We start from the raw sequence: 23,616 nt of genomic DNA on the forward strand, positions 1-23,616 counted from the left end.
AGCTGCAGTCTCAAATACACTCCAGTCTGTGCAGTCAAAGCAGGCCTGTAGCTCTGACTTAGCCTCCTCAGTCCAGCTCTTCACTGTTTTGACTACAGGCTTCGCAGCTTTTAGTTTCTGCCTGTAGGTCGGAATAAGACAGACCATACAGTGATCTGAGAGTCCAAGGACTGTGTGAGGGACAGAGCAATAGGCATTTTTTATTGTTGTGTAGCAGTGGTCCAGTGTGATTTTGTCCCTGGTAGGACAGGTGACGTGCTGTCTCTATTTGGGCAGTTCGTGGGTGAGATTTGCTCTGTTAAAGTCTCCTAGAACAATGAGTGGAGAGTCGGGATGTTCTAGCTCCAGACTAGTTATCTGTTCTACCAGTAGCCGTAGCACGCTACCGTTGGCCTGTGGTTTTATGTACAATCCGAGAATGAAACTGTTCAATTTATGAGGAGAGCAAAGGTTTGCAATTGATAACAAGAGTCTCTAGGTCTGCGTTACATGTCCTCTGTAGCACTGTGACATCTGTGCACCAGCCTTCATTTATGTAGAAGCAGATTCCACCTCCTCTCGTTTTGCCGGACAGCTCCTTTACACGATCCGCTCTGAACACCTGGAAGCCCGGTACTTGAATCGCGCTGTCCATGTTCGAGTCACTGAGCCAGGTCTCCGTGAAGCACAAAGCAGAAGAGTGTGCAAAGTCAGAGTTAGTCCTGTTGATGAGAAGAATTTCATCCATTTTGTTGACCAGGGAGCGGAGATTTGCCAGGTGAATAGACGGGAGTGTTCCCCTCTGTTGTAACCGCACCAAGGCGCCCGTCTGCTTTCCACAGCAGCATCTTTTCCAGGTCCCATATATTGCCGCTGCGCCTCCAATCAGAATATCCATACAGCATTCTTCGTTCACAAAAATCGAAGGAAGGTAGTTCAGTGTGAGTTCTCCAATATTTAACAGTTCTTCTCTGGTAAAAGTAATTTGGGATGAGTTGCAAAAGACCAAGAAAACTAAGAAAAACAACAAACACAAGAGTGCGAGTAACCATGGCCGCCATCGCTGGTGGCGCCGGAACTCTACCATGTCAGTTCTGGAAAAAGAACTAAGAAAGTGACTCTATATCTTGTCTGCATCAAGGTTTTGTTGCCATGCATCATAAAACTTTATCATAAAAGCTTTTTGCTTTCTTCTTGTTTCTTGTTTTCTTCAGGTACACTCGAGTACCAGCTGAAGGTCACATGTTTTTGAACAAATGAATGGCCATGCTATGTGATGAGTAGCACATCGCACCTCAAAATGCAATCACCAGATCCATATACTCTAAACGAATATGATCCTCAGGAGCGATACTGAAGGTATGATATAGGTTATATTAATAACTGCAGGTTAGATCAAGAGTGTGTGCCCAAATGTTTATTAATGTAGAAGATACATGTAAACAGTAATAAATCATACAATACAGCAGCATAATATGGACAAAAGGCTCCTTGTGTGCCTAGGTAATGGTAGTTGGAGCAGCACCCAGACTCTCTGGCAGTAGGCTGAATGTGGACCCACAGTGCACTGCAGAGGAGCACCAATGTGGAACCAGGTTTGGGAGAGAAGCCAGATTTGGCAAAACACTAAGCGGTCTGAACTATTTCGCTGTATCAAGTGACTACATAGAAATACTGAAACTCTTCCTTCGACCCTTTGAGCTCAAGAACAACACACATATGTTTTTGGTTAATTGTGTCATATGATATGATTTTTTTTTTTTTTTTTTCATCAGAATGGTCCTCGGTTTTCCAACACATATTTACACTGAGCAAAGTTTTGGTTTGATTTAAGTAAGGATTACATTTTTAGTAGCATTGTTGTTTTAAACATTTCCCTCTACTCCAAAATGACAAACTGGTCTTAAAGTGTGTCCCCCCCCGAGTCCCCTGAATTAAAGCAAGTGAGCACATTGCCTGTTAAATTAAGCTTTTAACACAAGTTCAAGCAGCCTAATAGTTTTTATTTCCTGATCACACTGTGTCTCTGCCTCTCAGTTATTATCTAACGAAGTCATTGGTCTATGTTCATGAGGCTGTCAGTCAATCAGTGATCATCCTGGCTGAAGGGTACTGAATCCATCTCTATAATGTTGCTCACCATAGCTCTGCATATGACACCCAGATCAATCTAGTGTTCTAAACAAATGGCTATGGTCCTATACACTTGCTGTGCCTTTGTCAGTATTCTAGTATCATCATCCAGTTGTTTACTCTCTTAAGGCAGGCGCCAACAAGAGAGAACACATTACTCCAGTCTTTATATCCTTGCACTGGCTTCCAGTTAAATACAGAATTTAAGGCCCTACTTATTTTCTACAAGTCTGGGCCCAAAATATTTTAAGGATATGTTTGCCGAGTACAAGCCTGGTAGATGTCTCACTTCTGCAGCTAGTTGGGCACAGATGCGTAACTAAAAAAGTTAAAAGTGCTTATAGCCATTATGCTGCCCACTCCTGGAACCAGCTCCCCTTAGTTTAGATTTTCCCCAGTGGTAACCATTTTTAAAGTAAAGACTGCTCTTTTTCCACTACTTCCACTCTTTAACTAGAAGTTATATTTTTTAACTTTTGGCACCCTAGGGGGATCTCTGAAATGGCCAAAAATCATAAGGCCTTACTCTAAAACACACTGACTTAATCGGTGGTTCATTGCTAAGATTTTTATACTATTGAAATGCATTTTAACTTTAGTAATTTCCATGTAACAACACTGACTATTTGTACAACCTGTTTGTTAATATACAGGTATTTAAGGTTGTTCTGAAAAGACAAATGATTCAGTGTTTGAAAAAAAAAAGTCCTATTAAGAAACTCGTACTATTAATAGAAAAAAATTGTAAACTTTAGAGGGCAGCACGGTGGCACAGTGGTTAGCACTGTTGCCTCACAGCAAGAAGGTTGTGGGTTCGTGACCTTTCTGTGCGGAGTTTGCATGTTCTCTCTGGGTACTCCAGCTTCCTCCCACAGTCCAAAGACATGCGGCTTAGGTTGATGGTGTCTCTAAATTGTAGGAGTGCATATGAATGATTGTTCGTCTGCGTGTTGGCCCTGTGATGGACTGGCAACCTGTCCTGTGTGTACCCTGCCTTCACCTGATTGCTGGCTGGGATTGGCTCCCGTGACCCTGTTTGGGACTGAGCGGCATAGAAGATGAATGAATCTAAAATTTAGTTGTAGAAATGTTTCATATCATTTCATTGTCTACATATATAGCATAAATGATAAAATACTAACATTGCTGCTGAAAACATAGAACAATTTTTTTATTAATAAAAGATCACGGTATGATTTTAAAACAGCTAGAACAGCAACACTGTTGACAGTCGAAGTGCAGGTAACCTGTCACAGAGTCCACTATACAGGTTTTAGTGTGCTTTATTTTATTAGTCTAATGCTAATCAGCAGTGTTGTTATGATCCTGTAGGTGGAAGCTGTCAAACAATCAGGAGCAAGTACTGTACTACAGATGGCCATTTGACAGCAATGTCCAGTTGTTTAATAGAGGACACATACTGGGGGTCATCAGCAAAGGCACATCTGCTGTCATCCACTAATCTCATTTGATGTGTTCGGGAGATAGGCGGAATCGATGTTTTCTGGAAGGCAGTCTGTTCCGCTATGCCTTGGAGTCCAGTAAATAAGGAGATAATGACATCTCGGCAAGTTATGACAACAACAACAGTTCTCAAAAACAACTAGCCATACTGCTGTCAGTCAGTGTGGGAAACATTTAAATAGATGATTAATGATGGCAAGCCTTTTTGCAACAGTGACTTAATTAGATAACTCATAACGATTATCATTACTTAGATTAATAACAATGATTAATTAGAACATCCAACCGTTTCAATAACCAAAGCAGTATGAAAGGAAGTATTATTTTTATTTTAATTACATTTAATTATAAAATAAAATTCCTTGTAAGCCTTTACTCTTTCTGAACTTACTTTCTGAACTTTTCTCTGTGAACACAACTATTTTGTTAATGTGCAGCTTACAGTATAATATAAATATATTTTTGGTCTAAATAATGTCGACATTTAGAGCTCAATGTTTTTTTCCCTATGTTCCCAGTGCAGTTTAGCTTTTATTTTGAAAAAGTAGTAAAGGTTGTTATCCTAAAAAAATTCAGAAATGTACCAAAGCTGGTAATTAATAAATAATAAACAAAAAATAGAAAAGGTGCAACAGCTAAATGCCACAACAATATTTAGGGGGTTTATGTCCCTAAGAGAGACTCATTTTTGGAAGCAGTAGTGATTATGTCTGCATTTTAACAATTGTAAACAAAACAAAACAAAAAGAAATGAAGTACAGTACAAGGACAACACCCATCCATCAATCAGTGTTCTCAGATTGAGGAGACTGAGATGACTGACTGACCTAGCCCAAGTTTAGTGAGTCAGTGTTACCCATAACACTGTTACAGTCAAAAATCTCTCTCTTGCTCTCACAGCCGCTCTCTAAATAAATGTGACAGCAGCCTTCGCAGTTTAGCTGAGGCCAAGATGTCAGTAAGTAAAAGTACAGTAATGATAGTCCCCTGCCTGACAGCCACCTACTGCCTTCACAGTGAGAGCAGTGGGAAGAGAAAAACAGTAATATAATACTGGATTTTCTATTATTTCATTATCAGGTGGGACAGTCCTTGTTCTCCACTGGCTCATACCCAACCATAAAATAACACCTGATCATTCCTTACACCTTATATTAAGAGTGCATATAAAGTTGGTGGTTTCCTGTATCCATTTACAAACAAAATATCTTTGAAACACGCACACTCATCAAGTTACTTGCATTATGGGGGATCACATAATCTAGGAGTGCAAGGTGAAGTGGAGGTAAACACACAAAACTGGCCAGTTTCTGCCCTCTGGTGATACATACAGATGTAGGCATTCAAAGTGTCACTCTCTGCCATGACAAGTAGCCACTTTTACCACGACTGTTCATCCTGCAGCATGGCATGTGTTACAGTTTACTGTCTGTAGGTGGCGCTCAGCCTACACTTACAGGTACAGCACCCTGTGCATACAGCATACATAAGCATCCTTAGAAAATTAGGGGCACAGAGATAATAGATGATATGCAGTTTATTCCTGGTTGTGACCCTGTGGAGCTGTCACAGCTGCAAAAGGTAATGGCAACGATACAGGAACATGTCAGGAAAACTCAAGGAGATCCCATTTTTCAAACGACTAAACTAGCTGCCTTTCCGCAGTAAGAGCAACATGCCACATCACCTCAAAGGTAACAAAAGACTTAGAAAAGAAATTTGCCACAGAGGTTTGGGGATAATTATCACCATCATGACTCACCTACTAATCCCTATTCTTTAACCACTCCTCTTCTGCAAGTACAATGAAAAAGTAAAGGTAATTAGAAATTACAGGGATTAAAAAGATGCAATTAACATTTAAATGTATGCTTCTTTTTGCTCTATTGAAGCTGGCTGAAGAGAAAAGGGTTGGAGAGAAAAAGCCTCCAGGAGCACGAGCAGGCCCCCTCGTACGTTCTGTAGCAGTGGGTCAGACTGATACCCCCGTCTTAATGAAGATTAAGACCACTCACAACACTACAGAGTGTCGGAACTTCCAAACTGACCAAGAAAAAAAAATATTCCAAACAGAAGAGAGACTCTGTGTAGAGAAAGTAGCTCAATTATGAATTTGGGGAACATTAATCACAACGAATTTAACCACTTCTCCCAGGATATGGCTTAATAGTTATAAGTAACAGTGTAATTCTGGTGCTCATGTGGACTGAAACTGTGTTTCTATTAAAACCTAGTCAGACCACCTCTTATGGCAAACACAGGGCTGCACACACAGAAGAATCAAAAGCACTGCCTGTTTGCTACCACAGACTGATATACATGTCTAGCTGAAGATTTTGCTCTTGGTGGTTTGTGGTCAAGGAATACAGGGCTATAAAAGTCTGTTAAAGTTTTGCTCCTTTCTTTTGTCTGTGTTATCTCACAGGTCGATACTACCCGTGTTGACTGTAAATCCTGTCTGTGTGTCATGGAACTGCCATTTGCTTTGACTTTCGTGCGTCATTAATGGCTTCTAAAGCAAACATAATAAAAACTTGTTCTTGTTGAGAGACATCCTAGAATGTTAAATGCGAATGAGGTCTGGCGGATCAAAGAGTCTGATTGATCCGCATCTGTAGAAGGAAGTAAGGTTATCTTGGAGGTCCAGCTTTGCTTATGGGGCTATGTGAGGTGCAGACTGGCATGTGGCCTTTGTTCCATCTCCAACCCTACACTGTCTGCATAGCCAGAGGTGTTGCCATGACACTGGATCTCTCCTACTCTGCCATCATGCAGACAGAGTAACAAAGGCTTTTACATTCAAATTATCTGCGTGAAATGGCTGTCAGCTTCCTATCAACAGATGTCTGCAGAAGTCACAAAATATTTAGTAAATGCTACTGTATATGTAATATGTAAGTCTAAATAACTAAATCACCAGACAAACTAGTGACCTAACAAATCTATCTAGGATGAGTAGAAGAGCTTATATAGAATATTATGTTTGTCTTTTCTGTCCTAATGCATGATGACATTGCTGTTTATAGAATAACCTAACAGCTCTTTATATATTTTAAGACTGTTTCACCTCTGACCACAGAACTACTGGAGGTCAGAAAAAAACTCTTCAGAAAGTGTTACTCTCAAATTATGTAAACAAAGACTACTTTAATTTACATTGCTTTTGACTGGATTGTGATGCTTCCTGGCAATTTCCGCATTACTGAAGTCTTAAAATCACACATTTGCATTAAAAAAAAATGCTCGACTGCCTTGTAAGAGTGATCTTTGATAATTCAATCAACATTTGTAAATATAGATAATTAAACTGACTGCTGATGATAAAGTAATTACTGGTAGTAATTACAATGAGAAGGGATTTTTTTAAAATGATACATAACATGGTGAATAAACTGCATGTATTCTGATGTTTGTTTTTCCCCTTGTTAAACCACTCAAAGAAATGCAGATACGGAGTTTTTCCACACGCTTTAAAGAAACTGAGTGACACCGGAAGGCACAGAAGTGGTGAGAGAGCGAGAGAAGGAGCAAATAAGATAGAGAGAGATCTTCAGTTCAGCTGTGTTATAGAATGCAGGGCTCAAGGTCTTTACTAGCACACCCTGGGGCAGACAGGCAATCTGGAGAACTGAGACTTTTCCCAGAGGGTTACTCACTTGTGTGCTGGCAGTGAGGAATGGAACAACAGTGAGAACATATAAAATCATGTCCAATGCTGTTTGACTCTTTATCAGACAAGCATGTATCACTTTTCATGACTCTGGTCGCAGAGCTTTTATTTATCACGTTTTGCTACTGGCACATGAGAAAAATGACAATTACATTAAATATAATAATTTGATATAATATGTTATTTGCTTAACATAATATAAGTGGTGATATTTAAATCCTGTTTATGATTTATGCAAACGCTGCTGTTATGATGCAACACTGATAAATGTAATGATTCAGTTATTTGATGCAAAGGTTAATAAACGTACATGTGGTTGATGTACAGTGAATTACTGTCATAATTAGTGATTCAAAAGGACAATAAGATGTAAACAATGTGTCTCGCAAGATATAGAAAACCAAGCAGAAGTGGGGTTTCTCCCTTTTCTCCCATGGACTACAGGCTAATTGACTTCTCCCATGAGGTTCTGTTATATCATACTCAAAGGGACTGTAAACTTCGACTCTTGAAGCCAAAGCAAGCAGTCAAAGGGACCTTCATGGACTTCATGGCACTGTACTGCACTTGTTTAGCCTATATGCTATGTACTGTTCATTTATACTGTTGCTCACAATGTAGTTCTCATGGCATAATGGTGCTGTGAAGTCTCAAGATGTTTAAGGATATGTAATGGAGAGCGATGTCATGGTGAACAGAACAGCTTGCCCAAGACTCATGGGGACTTGTTTCAAAGAACGGCCTGTATCTGTGTTGTCATGTGGGGAGCTACACATACTGTATGTGACAGACCAGATGGTTGCTGATGCGTCACAGATGTATATGTATGCATCATATACATTTTTAATGTATGCATTTATTTATGAGACATGACTCCAAATTCTTTATATGACCACCCAACAAAGCAAACAGGTCTTCGATTGTCAGGAGAATAACACGCTAGATATGTCTGGCACTCAACCTTTAAAAGCAACTGGAGGCCCTGTCCAATTTCCTTTAGAGCAGACATAAATATACATACCCTTCATAACTGAAAACCACACAGATGTATGGGGACTTGTTTCCATTTCAATATGAATACAGTTCTCATTTCATTTTCAGCTTTTTCAAATTCTGTCTAGCAAAACGATAACCCCAAACCTCACTCACTGACACCCTCTCAATAGAAATCTTTCTGCTAGACACTGCTTCTGTCCCTACCAATGACTCTGTCCTGTTAGCTCTTTCTTTTTTATTTTTTTCCAAATCAACTGAGCTCAAAATCAACACTGCGCACAATGGCTTCTGGGACTTTGCCCAAGCATTCCCTCTGGGAATTAAAAAACAATCCTGAGGATGTGTTGCTACTAAAGATGCAAATAAAAGCAACAGGAAAATTAGCATTAAACTTTTTTTCCAAGCCTGGATTTTATCATCATAGTGTCGGTCAATGTGATAGTGAGCACAAATACTGCTAGAAAAAAAGTCTAGTAACGCCAAGGAAGTGTGAGCCTCAGGTAGACTCTGCTAACCCAAACCTTAACACAGCTATAAAAATTAGTTATTTGGATACAGAGGTGATCACTCAGTGTTATTACCCCAATAATCAATTGCAACTGTCTTTGTTTTGTTTACTATGCAACTAAGAGCTTGTGCACAATGAAAAGTCATGCAGACAGTCCAAAAAGGAACAAATGAAAGTTGTTTTCACTGTATGGGGCATCCTAATTAAATTTTATATGGGCATTTTATAAAATTTAGGACTATTTCCTCTTAGCTTAGCTGAACATGTACCACAATGTCTAAAATAATGCAAAAAATAAATGTATTTCATTGGCCTGATATGATTAAACCAATAAGGACTTAAGAAATAAGCTGTTGATAGGGTGTGCCTTTCTGTAATATAATTTAAAAACTAAATAAAAATAGCAATGAGTAATAACTAGTAACAAGTAGCTTTGTTTAGTTGAGTTTAACATCAATTACATACAGATGCTGAGAAGAGGTGTTGATCAAGTAGTGCGTTATTGATTATTATAAGGTTTTTATTCTTTTGTTAAAAAAATCAAACACATCTGGCAAAGAGCAAATTAAAATCTATGTATTGTATGAACGTGAACCTTTCTGACTTGGGATTTTAATGGTAAAAATAAAAATGTGGAGGTTGAGAACTAACAAACAGATAAAAGATTAACATTTTTCCACCTCTGTATACAACTGAATCTACTTGTAAAATGAATTTTCTTTCTTTGGAACATGAATGCCAAGGATCAGAAGGTTATAATTGTTGTGTTACTACTTTGTCAAGAACAGTTATACCCAGATCACATACTGTATCTGCCAAGCTGTTTAAAAAACATCATTGAAAAAGGTAACACTTGCACTCTTTCTCCAAAGCCAGAGAGTTAACCAAAGACAATGTCTGGCTTTGAATAATTCTTTGGTTTGGAGGATATGTGCAATCGTTACCATTTTCATTTTGTTACTATTGTGTCTCATGAAACTCCATTTGGTACATTAAATATCTATTCAATCCCAGTAGAACAAGCATCTAAAGTCTACATTCTTCCACATTCTTTACATCCTATTAACTCAGCACTTACTGTTCCTGCACAGTGGAAACCGAGCTGCAGATCAGTGGCAACAGATCAAAAGTGTATGGCTGTTATATCCATCTGCCCCTCTTTCTTCATTGCATCTCCTATTTTCCTTTGCTGAATTCAATCTACAGTATGCCTGACCAGCAGCATGTCTAACTTTGCTCTCTTTTTTGCTTTTATCTGTGCCCAGTACAGTATGTGTCCTGTGTGCTTTATACTTTCATACTGAACTAGTGCATGTAGCTTTCTATAACAATTGGCTTTTCATTTGGATTTTAGAGAGCCCTTTAATATATCCTATAGACTCTCTGATGTCTACTAGTGCTATGGAGCAGGTTTTTATGAATGTGAGGATGCACACATGGGTGATCATCTAGAGGTGACTGTAATTCTCCAAAAACAAAGCAATGTGTCAGAAAACACAAAGGAGAAGATGACTGCTAGCAAGCCAACAAATGCAGGTTTGTAAATATTTTAGGAGGAAGGAAATTCTTTTGGCGTGTTTGTTAGACCGGAATGATACACACGATGTTGGTTGGTGAGTAACAACAAATGTATATATAATTTTTTAAGGATGAAAATTGGCCTTCTAACCCTGGCTCATTTTAAAATGTTTCTTTTCACGGATGCTTTATTTTATTAGCTGGTGTTAATTTTTTAAGAAGTGTGAGCTTCCTTGACAAATTAAATTATACTATTGAAGTATTTAAACAGTAGACCATGAAGCAGCAGCACAGCATGAAACAGTGCAATGTCATTTGAACTAGCAGACTGAACTACCAGGACACCCCGCTGAACTAGCGTTTAATAGAATTAAGAGTTGATGCAAAAGCAGCATAAATCAGGACTGACAGTAAGTTTGCTCATTTTTCTATATTACTCATCTTCTTATTTGCACAAAAATAAAACCTTTAGATCAGGGAAACCACACACTCGTCATACAGACAAATTATATCATGGTCTTTACTCAAGATTCACAGTCACTTGTTTGATGTCCAGTTGTTTGTTTGGCTTTCACATGACTTCCAAAATGAGAAGGGATGTATCAGCATCCACTTATTTCTGTGTGGAGAGGCAATGGAGATAGGCAACAGGCAGCCAAAGGCAAGGAATGAAGGGTCACATTTGAAAGTTTCTCATTTAACTGCTGCAGCTTTTGCAACATAGTGTTCAGAAGAAGCTCATAACCTTCAGCCAAGACTTACAGCGTTAGCTATTGGATGTCACTCAAGATGAAAATGAGAGAACAATCGCACATAATGGTGCCGTATATAATGTGGCTGCTTTAGCAGGCACCCTTACAAAATTGAAAAAACTGGGAAAGGAATAAAGGCAAAAGATGTGGAACTAACAATATGAAGACATTAATGCTGGGAAAGCAACAGTGTGAAAGAGAACACTCAGTTCCACTGTTCCAAAAGAGGTCTTGACAATGAAAGCTATGTGGATGACAGAAGGGGCGTCATCCGACTCTGTGCTAGGTTATCATTCAAGGACTACTTTCTTTTCAACTTGAAAAGAAAACAAATTATAAACTTACTGTGTTAAACTTTGACACTGTCAAAATGTGAGTTTAACAAGAAGTGATGCGAAGTTTAACTTCACATCTTGCTGATAGGAACACTTGACAAAATTAGAGTTTGGAGCTGCGTTTTTAGTTTCTTTGTTATATGACGAGGACTAACATGCACTTTTGAAAATTTCCTGTCATTTTTTCTTAAGAAATGGAAAACTTGTTTGGTGTATGTTGCTTGGCTTTTGTTAGGATGTGGGGGAACTGGGCCCTGGATTTTGCATTTTCTAAATGCAGTGGTACCTACTGCCACAGAACATGCCATTATCTCAAAATGACAGCTAAAGTGGCCTGTCAACAAAGCTACACTCGTCTAAGTAACTTCACTGGTGCATTAGTGCTTCTTCCAAACATAGATCAAGGATATGGGACATCTCCTCCGTTCTGGAAGCCACAGGGGAAAATTAGAAAGTTTTTTTTGAGTGCTGCACTATTCAGACACTCAGGCTATCGGACAGTTTCCTGTGGCTTGAAATCCTAACCAGGCTGCTTAAGTAGTTTTCTGACTGCCTAATGTTGGAGCAATCAGGTGAACAAAGCCCTGGTGAAGAATAGTAGCAAACAATTGATGACGTGTTATTGAGTGTCAGCATTTCCTTTGGCTGCTTCAACTTCTCTTTGCTACTCCAGTTAAAAGAACTGTTTTCTGATTATAAAGCAGCCACCCTATATGCATCTATCTATCCATGTCTTTTTATCAGTCCAGTCAACAGCTGTTTATTATAAGTCCTTTAACATTACACTGCAAATGATGAGTTTTGTCCTTGGTCACCCCAAATCAAAGTCACATTTGTAGTGATTGGCTGAGTATGACCGACTTATCTTTAGAGCATAAGTCAATAAACTCTAAGTTGAATTGCCTTAAACTACTGTGAATTGAGTGTCCCAAATGTGTGCCAGAGACAATGCCACCACCTCCATTCCAGACTGCGGAAGACTCCTCCCATGAAAAACTGTACTACACCCCCTCTACACACGTCAAGTTTATTAGTCTATTATTTAAAACATGCCTGTATCATTAAGTGCAGTGTAAGAATGTGTGTGGGAGGAAACCGTACATTTCAGAAATTCATTTCATTTTAGAAAGTCATGAAAGCCTTTTGTAAAAAACTACAGATTGTCATGACTAGAAAGGGCAGCGGCCTTGAGCAGAGATACTGTCTTTTAGAGTTTCTCTGTTTGTGCATTTAAGTATCTGTGTAACACAAGAGAAATTTGTCCAGCAAAGGGTTTAATTCTTAATCTTAGCCCACTATAGGTGAAACTGAACAAGCCATTACAATACAAACTTGCTAGTGCATGTGTCTGTGTACTATACGGTTCATGCCCCGCATCCATTAGACCGAACAGAGCTGAGTGGACAAGCTGGTATATAAGGGTCCTACAGAGAAGACCTTGACTAGAAGCCAAGATACCTTTAAAAGAAAGTAATTTTCTGAAAATCAGCTCCTATAAGTTTTAGGCTGAGAAAAATTTGAAGACGCAGTGAGGCAATTCACTTTTGATGGTGTTGCTGTTTAGATTAAAGAGGTTATATTGAGAGTGTGTTTGGAATATACTCTACTTTGTTATTAATTCCTTTCCTTCTAACTGAAAACTGCAAACCATAGACCTAAGGCTATAGGCTCTGACTTTAACTACTATGGATCTCTGAATCCTGTTTGCCAATTACCCCTCCCACTCTCCCCCTGCCTCCTCTACAGCTTGCTCATGCCTTATTGCCATCAAGACAAGCCAGGCAGTGGCTAATTACTGTACAGCAACAAACAAACCAATACTTCTCTATCTCCCTGGTCATGTCCCATTACTTCAGCTTAGTCCCCCTATTCATATTTCTCTTGACAGGTGCATCTGTCCATGGAGAATGAGGCAGTGTTGTAATCAGCAGGCAGTAGATGTTGTAATTAAGAAGTGTACCTCTGGGCTAACACGTGGCTCAGCAAAGGTGAAAAAGCGGTGGTAGTGCAGTTTTATTGAACACAGAGGGGTTTCTGTCAAAAATGCCACTTGGCATTGTTTTTGATGCTGTTATTAATGCTTGGGGTCCGCATGCATCTGTACATGTGCATCTGTCTGCATGTTTCTGTCTGACCTTCCCCTGAAAGTATCAGTCGGTGCAATGATCAGGATATGATCTTTCCTCTCTGCCAGTTTCTCACAGGCAACTAAAGAATGTGTTGAACGCCCACATGTTCAAGCGCTAAATCAATGTGAGTCAAGGAGTGAGAAAAATTGGGGAAGGATAGACAATACGGTGAGAGATAGCGACAGACTCAGTCTGTGTGTCTGAGTACATGCATGAGTGCAAGAGAGGAACAGGAAAGCGGGAGAGAAATAAGAGAGAGCCTAAAATGAGACAGCAAGGATAGGAGTGCACAGACTGATATAGCAATTACCAAGAAAGCTATCCCTCAGTTAAGAATACATCTACATACATTAGAGCTGGGTTGTTCCCAGCCACTCTTTCTCTGAGGTTGGCTCAGCAGCGTCTCTTACAGAAGCGGAGCACACGTAAAGATCGTCACTGGCTGGGCAGTCACTGCAAAAACACTAGCAATGATTACCCTATCTATTTTACATGTTGTTCATACTACCAGAGGAAGAAATGCATCTAATTGGCACTAAAGAATGAAAACAAACACCCAAAAAGAAAACCAGAAGTCTATATTCCTATTGAAGTACTGGTTTCAATTTTACCAGGGAAAATCCCACTGAGGTATCCAACCTCTTTTTCAAGTGAGCCCTGGCAAGATGGCGGCATCAGAAGTTACAGATAATATGGCACACATACAATACTAAAACCACAACAGTAAACCATCAATAAACTACAATAACAGTTAAGATATTTAGCCAAGAACAAAAACAAGAAGAAAAAGAGTCATTCACTAGTGACTTTAGAATACTCTTGAATTTTACCATTGATATAAAGTTTGTTCATTTGATTTGCAAACTACAGTATTCCAAGTAGCTGGAGCTTTTATTCCTGTCTGTCCAAACACTGGAAACAGATATCATATATTTATCTTAAATACATTTGCAAAGGTATGGGGGACGTTTATCTATAGTGGCTTTGTAAATTAATATGTACCACTGACTCAAAAGGCACAGAAGAACATGGCAAGCCTTTTCTGGGGTGTATATACTGTATAACATGGTGATGAGTTAATGGTTTTAAGGTGGTAAAAAGAAAGAAAAACAAGACTTGCAATAAAACCCTAAGTTTTTCAACATGTTGCTTAAAAGAGAGACATTCGTCAAACCATACTCCAAGATATTTATAACATGTAACAACACCAGTTTTTCCCCCTGTTGTCCACCACTTTGTCACAGTATCAAAGATTTTTTTTTTTTCTTGTCTTCAAGAATAGCATTAGCTTGGTTTTGTCAGCATTCATATACTAGCTTGACTTCAATAAGCAAAGACTGTAAAATACTGAAAGCAGACAGCAGTTTATGAAGTGCCTCTGTGATCGAGGGAGCACAGCTGTATGAAACTGTGTAATCTGCATAGAAGGGGGGGAAAAGTAACCCGAGCACAGACCCTTGGGGTACTCCTTTTAAAACAGTACACCAATTGCAAGTGGGCCCATTAACCTTTACACACTGAGTCCTGTCAACACATAATTAGAAATACTGCAGCGCCTAATGCTTGGTTGGACAACAACAACCCTATATTAAGTAACCTTTGCTTTAGCAGGACATGCTCAACAGTAGCAAAGGCTTTAGAGAAGTCAATAAAATTGTCGAACAGCTCTGCATTCACAGCCTTCATTGCAGCAGTGGTACTAATGTTTCCTGAATTTTGGCCAGTACTGACATATTGGAAATAGATTTACAGTATAACTGTTTAGAAAGGACACACTGCCGTCTTTAAACAGAGGTGTTACAAGGGCCGATTTCCACCCCTTAGGTATCTCATTTGTAAATATGTTTGGTAAGTAAAAATCCCAGAGAGTCAGGAAGATCCTCACTGGTCTGACGTGTATTAGAGATGTCAAATTAGGGACAGGGAGTGTCTCAATGTATCATTCCATAAACATAAAGATGGACAATTACTGGTCATTGCACAGATGGATGATTGCAGTATTCAGAAAGTGACATACACTCGGAAGCAATGCTTGTTACAATGAGATTTTTAAAAAATGGTTACCATGCACACTTTGAGCTAGCAAATAAATCCAGTTATAGTTAGCTCATAACGTATGCAGAGTTACGACCAGTAAATGCTGGTGCAGTGTGACTACAGGCTCTACAATATATGGAGGAGAATTTTGCATGAAAATACAATGCTGCTACCAAATGGGCTCAGAGTACACATGTAAGCACGCTAGATGTCTGTGCAGATTCTCAGTCATCCAGGTCATAGTAAACTGAATAAACTTGACGTTTCACCTCTCATCCAAGAGGCTTCATCAATTCTGACTGACTGGTGTTGAGCCGGAGATATTAATTCCCCTCGGTGGTGTTTCAGTCCTTTGAGGGCCAACAATGTCCCCTAATGACTGAGTCGTTGTAGCCCAGTATCGGTGAGAGTCGTTACCTGTCTTTGAATCCTCTTGGATCAGCCTCTTGGATGAGAGGTGAAACGTCTTCGACCTAGAAATCTAGTCCAGTTGATTTTTTTCTAATTTTTTTCAGTAAGCACGCTAGCATTTCAAACACCTCTGTTGGTTCAAGAGGTATCAGACAATGAAAACAAAGAGAGAGAAGAGAAGAAAGTGAACAAGAGGACAGAGAGTTAAGGGGGAGTGAGAAAGATGTGTTTATAACCTGCTAAAAAGACGAAAGAGGTAGAGCACTAGCAAATGGAAATAAAAACCATGCTAAAATGATCGAGTGCTACTTCGGTTTCTGCTGTAGGCTCAACATTATACTCTCCCAATGTACAGTATGCATGTCCACACTGTATGTGAATGAAATGCATTTCTCTGTGTGTGTGTGTGTGTGTGTATATATATATATATATATATATATACAGTATAGCCACTGGGCACCATTCACAGTATTTTTATGTCAGGTAGCCGTAGGTATTACAAGAGCTGTGCTGGGATAAGTGAGAATATAGCACAGGCCTGCTAACTCTCGTGAGAGAGAGGAGAAGGGCTGAGTGGTCAGACTGGTTAGCCTATAACTGGTCAACTCTAATACTGAATTCTCTTTGATGGCACTCAATTCAAGGATCTTCATACATTAAAAAAAAATCTCAGCATCAAAAGATAGCTTCCTTTTCATTAATAGTACAAAACCATACAAGGTGATGTTGTTCTGAGCAGAGAATGAGCCAGATTGAAAATCTCTGTTTCTAAGGACTTGCAGGAAACTATGATAAAAATGGAAACGATAGAGGGAGGGTGGGGAAAGGACAGGAAATTGAAAGTAACTAAACAGTGCCATCTGCTGGCCACGGTATGAAGATACTGTATGCTTTGAGCCTAAGGTTAATGTATTTGAACAGTTGCACCTTTGATGACGTCTGCATTCATAACAAAGGACAGATCACTGGGACAAAGTTGACATAATAATTAGAAAAAAAGTCAAATGCACATAATACATTAGTTTACCCCTGCTCAGAAACAGGCTAATTTAATTTGCTGGTTGAGAAACAACGAATCATCATAGTTATGTTAAAAGACACTCCATCCATCTTTTCCTCACTCCTTTTGTCTCATCTAATTGAAAGCAGTAGCAGCAGCAGCAGCAAAGGAATAAAACTATAACTCATACTTGTACCGGCAGGGTTTTCATAGCTTAGTTACATTACCTGAGTCATAGTGCATCTCACATTTCTTCGTAATCAAGAGGTCTCTTTGAGAATGACTCACTTTGCTGCTGCTCACAGGATGATGCCTTTATGTCTGACACTTCAAATAAGTGAGAGTAGAGAGCAGGAGAGCCCAGCAGAGTCACAGTTTAAAATGGCTGTATCAAGTGCTTCTTGCTTTTGACTGCACAAAGATAAGGAAGCTCAAAGCAGGAGAACGATAGGGAGGCAAAGGGAGATTTTTTGCATATTAAAATGTGTGCCACAGTTAGAAGCAAGCTGCAGTCTGTCTGTTTCCATGTAAATGTAAATGCTCACAGGCAGTGACCAGTCCAACTCTTATCCTCTTGTTTGTGGAACAGAAAGCTTACAAGAGGCAGGTACTCGCGTTATAAAAATGTATCTTAATAATGAGTCTTAATATTTGTTATAATAAATGTTATAATGAACTCCACTGCTCTGGCACATTTTTTGTGTTCTTTAAATCTAAGAGAACTGCTACACTGTGTATGTGTGCTATGACCTGAAAATCCACGCCCGTGTGCGCTACAGTGTCTATACACATGCCCATAGGGTCTTCACTCCATCTGTCCTCCCACTGAGCTCAGATCCCCAAATAAAGACTTTCATTCCAACATGACAGGGCTTTTCCTCCATACTGTAGCTAATTTAAAGGTAGCCACCCTCAAACGCTGTGCCACCGTTGTCAAAACCTGTCCGTCTGCAATAACAAAATCTATTTCTAGAGTGTTGGGTTAAACATGTAATTACCAGCTGTTACTGCTAGGTGAAAAGACAGTGGATCTTGATGACATGCTATCGATTAGCACTGCAGGCACAATTCAGCTCAATAACAAAAAATTGGGAAGTCTGTGTTGAAAGGCAGTACTGCTGCTACTTCACCAGTCGACTAACTGCTAAAAACAAAAGAACCAAACATGCAAAATTGCCAAAATTAGCTGATTAACTGGAAGAAAATGCTCTGTGCGTTTTATACCCAGTGGGGAGAACAAGTAACAGATGAGATGACCTGTAAAATGTTTTGCAATTTGTATTGTTTAAAGGCCTTTTAAAACAGAGTAACTTTGCTATTTAAAGGTTAAGGCTGGTTATTTTCTATATTAATAGTATTTTCAGCAGTCTCCATACAGACAAACTCAAGTGTTTTTAATCATTTTTGAACAACAGCAGAGGTCTATGGCAGACGAACAAGCTAATCCAGGACTGACACACATTAGCTGTGTGTAGAGGCAAATCATAGTCAGATTTAGACTCTGTATGAGGAGCGTTGAAGATACTGGTATATAAGAAATGACTGGTTTTAGCCTTTACATCATATTCTGTCAGAGCTAAAGCTTCATACAGATAGAGCAGGCAGACAGGGTTTCATATGATATGAAGTTACTCCTTTTACTGTTTAAAAAAATTAAACAAAAAATATGAATCAAGGATGAATAGGACAGCAAAGACGTGACATTTCAAGTCAAAAACGTTTTCTGAACTTGAGTCTCACCATATGAAACTTTTGATAATTCTTTAAAATAAATTGTTGCTATTCAAATTAAATATTGGTACAGTATTACTTACAAACTAAAACTGAAGCATTAACACATCTTCACTGTCTTGACATGTGCAGAGCAAAGGTAAGAGGTGGAGAAGGGCTCATGCTGCCACTTGTTATAAACTGTACCTAACACTGCTTGAATTGAGTGAATTTGAACCGATGCCCATCTCCGTCTCTCTCTTAATAAATTTTGGGTCACAGTGTCCTAGGTTTCCTCATTCCTAACTAATTCTGGGTGTCCGTACAAAAAGTATAGATGAGGTCATCTCTCATCTTCCTTGGCTTATTCATATGCTGACTTTTTCCTCTAGCTATTGACCTGCATCTGTGCCCGGCATTTAAAAATCCTGTCTAACCTTTTGTGTCACTGACTGTACTTGTTCAGAAGCAATTGAGGCAATGTACTCAACATCCTTACCATTTTCATTTCAGTGGCATATAAGCCACAATCTGTCTTCAAAGAAAGTCCTCGGGATGTTTTTCCCTAATTAAATATGAAAAAGAAATCCACATAGCAGGCAATCTATATGCTCCCTGATTTGTCTGTGTTATGCTGCTTTCACAGATGACTGCACATCCTAGGCATTGAGATTCAAGATACTCTGTGTCCTCCTCTTCAGTCTACCCAAAAAAAGAATACTTGTTTAGAGTGTGATTGAAATTGCTCATTCCTAAGTGTGAGGCTGATGTAAATCATTGTGCCTGTTTAGTCATACAATCTGAATTTTTGTATGACTAAATGTCCTGAAACAGTGAAAAGAGGCTGTGGAAAATGATAACATCTGTTTGGCAGAGAGAACAACTTCTCCATCCATGGCATTATTGAAATGAGCACCATCACACTTCAGCTTGTTAACAAAATACATAAACCAGCTGAGCCAACAAAATGAAAAAAAGCTCCAATGTTATAAGCTGTTTTGGAATAATAGGCTGTGTCTATCAGAGTCCGTCTGTGCTGCAGATCTGCCATCCATGTAGCCACTGCAGAAGAATCAAAGGATAAGACAGAGATCAAAGCCGACTTAGGACAGGGAAGAGCACCCCAAAACGGAGGAACACAATCATCCAACTCTGCAGCATCCAGAGGAACTGGAAACAAAGAAAGAGTGCACATGTGTGCTCATGCGTCTGTGTGGATGGAAACAAAAAGAATGAGAGGTGGAGATTAACTGGGAAACAGCTGTATCACCATGTTATGATGACAGACATAGAAAAAGATATAAATGCAGTTCTGTGTACACGTGTATAAGTAAAAAAAAAAAACATATAAAGATACACATCCACAAAAGACAGAGCATTCACAGATGTGTGCACAGAAAACCCTGCAGGTGCCTCATAGCTCAGTATATCAGGTCATTATTATTCTGAGAGGATCTGACCACAGTCTGTGTCTCTGAGGTAAGACAGGAATTAAACATGCACGGGTTTCAGGCTAAGGGCTAAGCAAAGGGCAATTTGTCTAATTTAACTGCTGCCTGTCTACCTGCCTGCTGAATGGAAGCAAATTATAGATTTTCTTTTCTAAAAAGCTGTGCCGTTTTTACATAAAAACAGAGTCAATGTGACTACTGTAGGTGGAATAAGTGGAGAGCAGGTTCAGAAGAAATAAAGTTTAGTTCTTCTCAAAACAACTAAGCCCTTAGCTCTAGATAGCCTTTAGGTTTTCATCTAATACATTAGTCAGTCTGTGTTTCACATTGGTCCAACATTTCTCCTCAAAGCAGCAACTGCATTAAGTCAAAATATAAGATACCTGCAATGTCCAAACAACGCCACAAGGGGTCACTCACATACTATGGGCAGAATACAAAGCAGCCAATGCACAGCACATTTGTCAGACTGTTCATCTTACAACAAAAAACTGAACGTTACGCACACAGGCGGGGGTCTCATGGGAAGATAAGAGCTGCAATGTCTAGAAAGTAGGTGTGAAAGTATGCTAATCAGATTATGGCTGAAACTAAGTCATCAAAATTGTGTTAATAAAATACGTATTTAAAAATTTTTAAAGACTGACATATAATCTATAAAGACAGGTTGTGTCTTTTGACTGTTTCTGCATAAGTGTGTCACAGCATCATGTAATCCAAAATGCATGTAACATTACACCTCTATGTCCCTTTGTAAGTGAAACTCTAAGGTCCTTTAATACGTTTATTCCTGTGCCAATACTTACAATAATTACAGAATATTCCTGAGTATCTTCCTCTGCTTCTGCATGATAATGGGGGTGTCAAGGAATCAATCTTTGCCAACAAATCTTTGTATTCCTTTAGAGAGACTAGACTAGGCAGATCCAGATTACTGTATCTGGTCTTTTTTACAGAAAGATAAAAATATTGATCCATATGAGAAAATAAAGCTGCTGAAGTGAGCAGCAAGTGATATGATTTATTGTGAAACTGATTAACTACATGCAGATAACAGTAGGAATAAGCAGCTGTTACATAAATAAAATTATTTGTGGGCCTTTAAGCGAGTCACTGTGTGGATACCTGTGTTGTAGCTGAGTTCACAGCACCAGAGGCTCTCTGGTGTGTGTGTGTGTGTGTGTGTGTCTGGGGAAGTGTCAGTAGCCCTGTTGTTTGTTTTAAAGTTAATGTTCATCAGCCTGAAATATCTTTTTAAGCTCTGAATACAGCTGAGATATCAAAAGGCCCATGTGCTGTGTTTACTGCATCTGTTAGATAATAAATTTTGTTCATTTACAATGTAGTTCTTTGGCTTTTATCACACTCTGTGAATCTACTCTAGCACCTGTATCAAAATCGAAATGTGCCAAAAAAAACGTCTCCTCAGCGGCCAGACTGCTGCTGGGTTCCTATACTGCCAAAAACTTTTAGACTCCACAGTGCATTCAAATGAGGATGTTTGCAATGAAAAATGACAGAGCTCAGATCTTGACTCAGGATCCAGAACCACCTGACCTGCAGGTTCTCTAAACAGCAACAAGCTACCAGCTTTCTATATGCAATTAGCTCACTTTCAATGTATATCCACTAGATGGCAGCAAAGACTCATGTTTATGGAGGAAAAAATGTTTCTAGTATAGATAAGTCTATTGAGTTAGGTACATTTAAATAGAGGACAGGTTGCTGTAAAGAGAAAACAAAGTATTGCTTGAATAAATATAAAGAAAAATTGATACCATTTATAGCACCTTATAACCATACACAACTTTGTAGGTGAAATGGAGAGACAGTGAGAAATAAGCAATAAAGGTTGTTGTGACACTACAATTGTATGTTTCTTCAGATATTAAACATGTCTGTGTGAAAGCCCATGTACTGTATATTCCAGCACAATGGTAGCCTTTATAAAGTGGTGAGGATAAGAATTTCTCCTGTGGTACAATGGAGTATTTCTAATAATGTGTAATGAACGCATGTCAGTAGATGGTGGAAGTGTTTACATGCACTCAGACATACTATAAAAAATTAGATAAGAGTGCTGGTTTGACCTAATTTTTCTTAGTGAGAATAATATATACTGTAACAGAAGGAGAGTTAGCCGTCTAGGATATCAGACTGTGACATTTCCAATAACATTGATGTACCTGCAGTACACCAATGTTACTCTTACATACTGTATAACTATGGGATACTTTAATGCAGTCATGCTGCATATGTCTTATGAGCAAAAACTGCTCCTGCATTCAGGAATCTTTGTCGAAAACACAAAAGAAATGTAGGTGTGTTTATTAGAGTTCTGCCTTGAAGAGGTCATTAATTGCCTTCATGTCAGAATATACCAGAGCATGAATGTATATATGCTGAAAATATGTCTATGTATATGTAGTGTCTGAAAGAAGAACAGAATATTTGCTGACTTACATCAAATTCATTGAGGGCAGCGGCCAGTTCTCCGATGCCAGCATGGCCATGCTTCTCGTCAGTGGGCGAGGTGGCCTGAGCAGCACTGGAAATCCCTCCTATGGCCTCCTGCACCTGCTTGAACACGTAGTCTCGGTTGGCACGCGTGGCTGCCACATCGGGGTGGCGCAGGAAGGCCTGTGAGGCCGTGTAAAGCATGGTGGCATTTTTCTTAAGGGCACCGCGTGCAGCTGCCATGTCATCTCGACACTGCGGGTCTTTCAGTTCCTGTGAAGATAACAAAAATTCTCAAGTGTTAATAATCCTTTGCAGTCAGGCACCAAAGCCAAAGCTATATAAAAATAATCAACTATAATTTATACTGTATGTAAAGGCAGAAAAGTGTATTTCTCAAAATCTTGGTGATTAGGGCAATATCATCTAGATATCAGGGGTCAGTGTTTTGTTCTGTGACAGGCTGACAACATGAGACTTGCAGAAGAAAAAAAAAATCCCCTAACCCCTACCACACTGGGGTCATATCTGAAAAATATTTTCATGGGTTATCCTCATCAATGTATGAATTTTTTCATCAGCTTTTTTCAGTTTTAATGTCAACACCACTTTAATGAAGATGTTTTATTCTTGTTTTATTGAATCAGTTCTCATCTTTTCCTTTATTTGTTGGTACAGGTCACTTTCTGTAAAGCAGAATTTTACAGGGTACTGTAAAGGTGTGCAGCAAAACTGCAGGCACATCCTTCAATGATCTCTATGACCCGTATAAGGTCTGGTCTCTGAAGGAAACCCAATCAGTCTTGGCTGATCCAAACATCCCTTGTGGGGTGAGTTGAAGTTGCTTCCATCAGGGCACAAATACAAACTGCCACAATTCAGAGTCAACAGATTCAAAGATCTCTTGTTTCTGTTGCTATCGGTCTTCTTAATTACACTTGAAATGACAGTGTGTCTGGTATTGTTATGTGTTTGACTAGTTATACTGCATGACTGTGAATTAACATGCCCCCTGGGGATAGTAAAGATAGCTTGAACCTCCTGTTTGTGTGTGTGTGTGTGTGTG

At 39.1% G+C, this 23,616-nt stretch overlaps 1 protein-coding gene across 17 annotated transcripts in view; it reads right to left on the reverse strand.

The window, feature by feature from the left end:
• The window catches only part of ctnna2 (catenin (cadherin-associated protein), alpha 2), a 387,665-nt gene that overhangs the window by 237,063 nt on the left and 126,986 nt on the right, over positions 1 to 23,616 (reverse strand). For all 17 annotated transcript variants that reach the window (XR_002275124.1, XM_020602097.1, XM_020602081.1 and 14 more), the window contains one exon: positions 22,557 to 22,823. Coding sequence is in view for 16 of the 17 variants with exons in the window: in XM_020602097.1 (XP_020457753.1) it covers positions 22,557 to 22,823 (267 nt within the window). In the remaining variant the exon portion in view is untranslated. The remainder of the gene's footprint in view (positions 1 to 22,556; positions 22,824 to 23,616) is intronic.

The sequence above is a fragment of the Monopterus albus genome, unplaced genomic scaffold, assembly GCF_001952655.1.
Source record: "Monopterus albus unplaced genomic scaffold, M_albus_1.0 scaffold54.1, whole genome shotgun sequence".
Taxonomy (NCBI): Eukaryota; Metazoa; Chordata; class Actinopteri; order Synbranchiformes; family Synbranchidae; genus Monopterus; species Monopterus albus.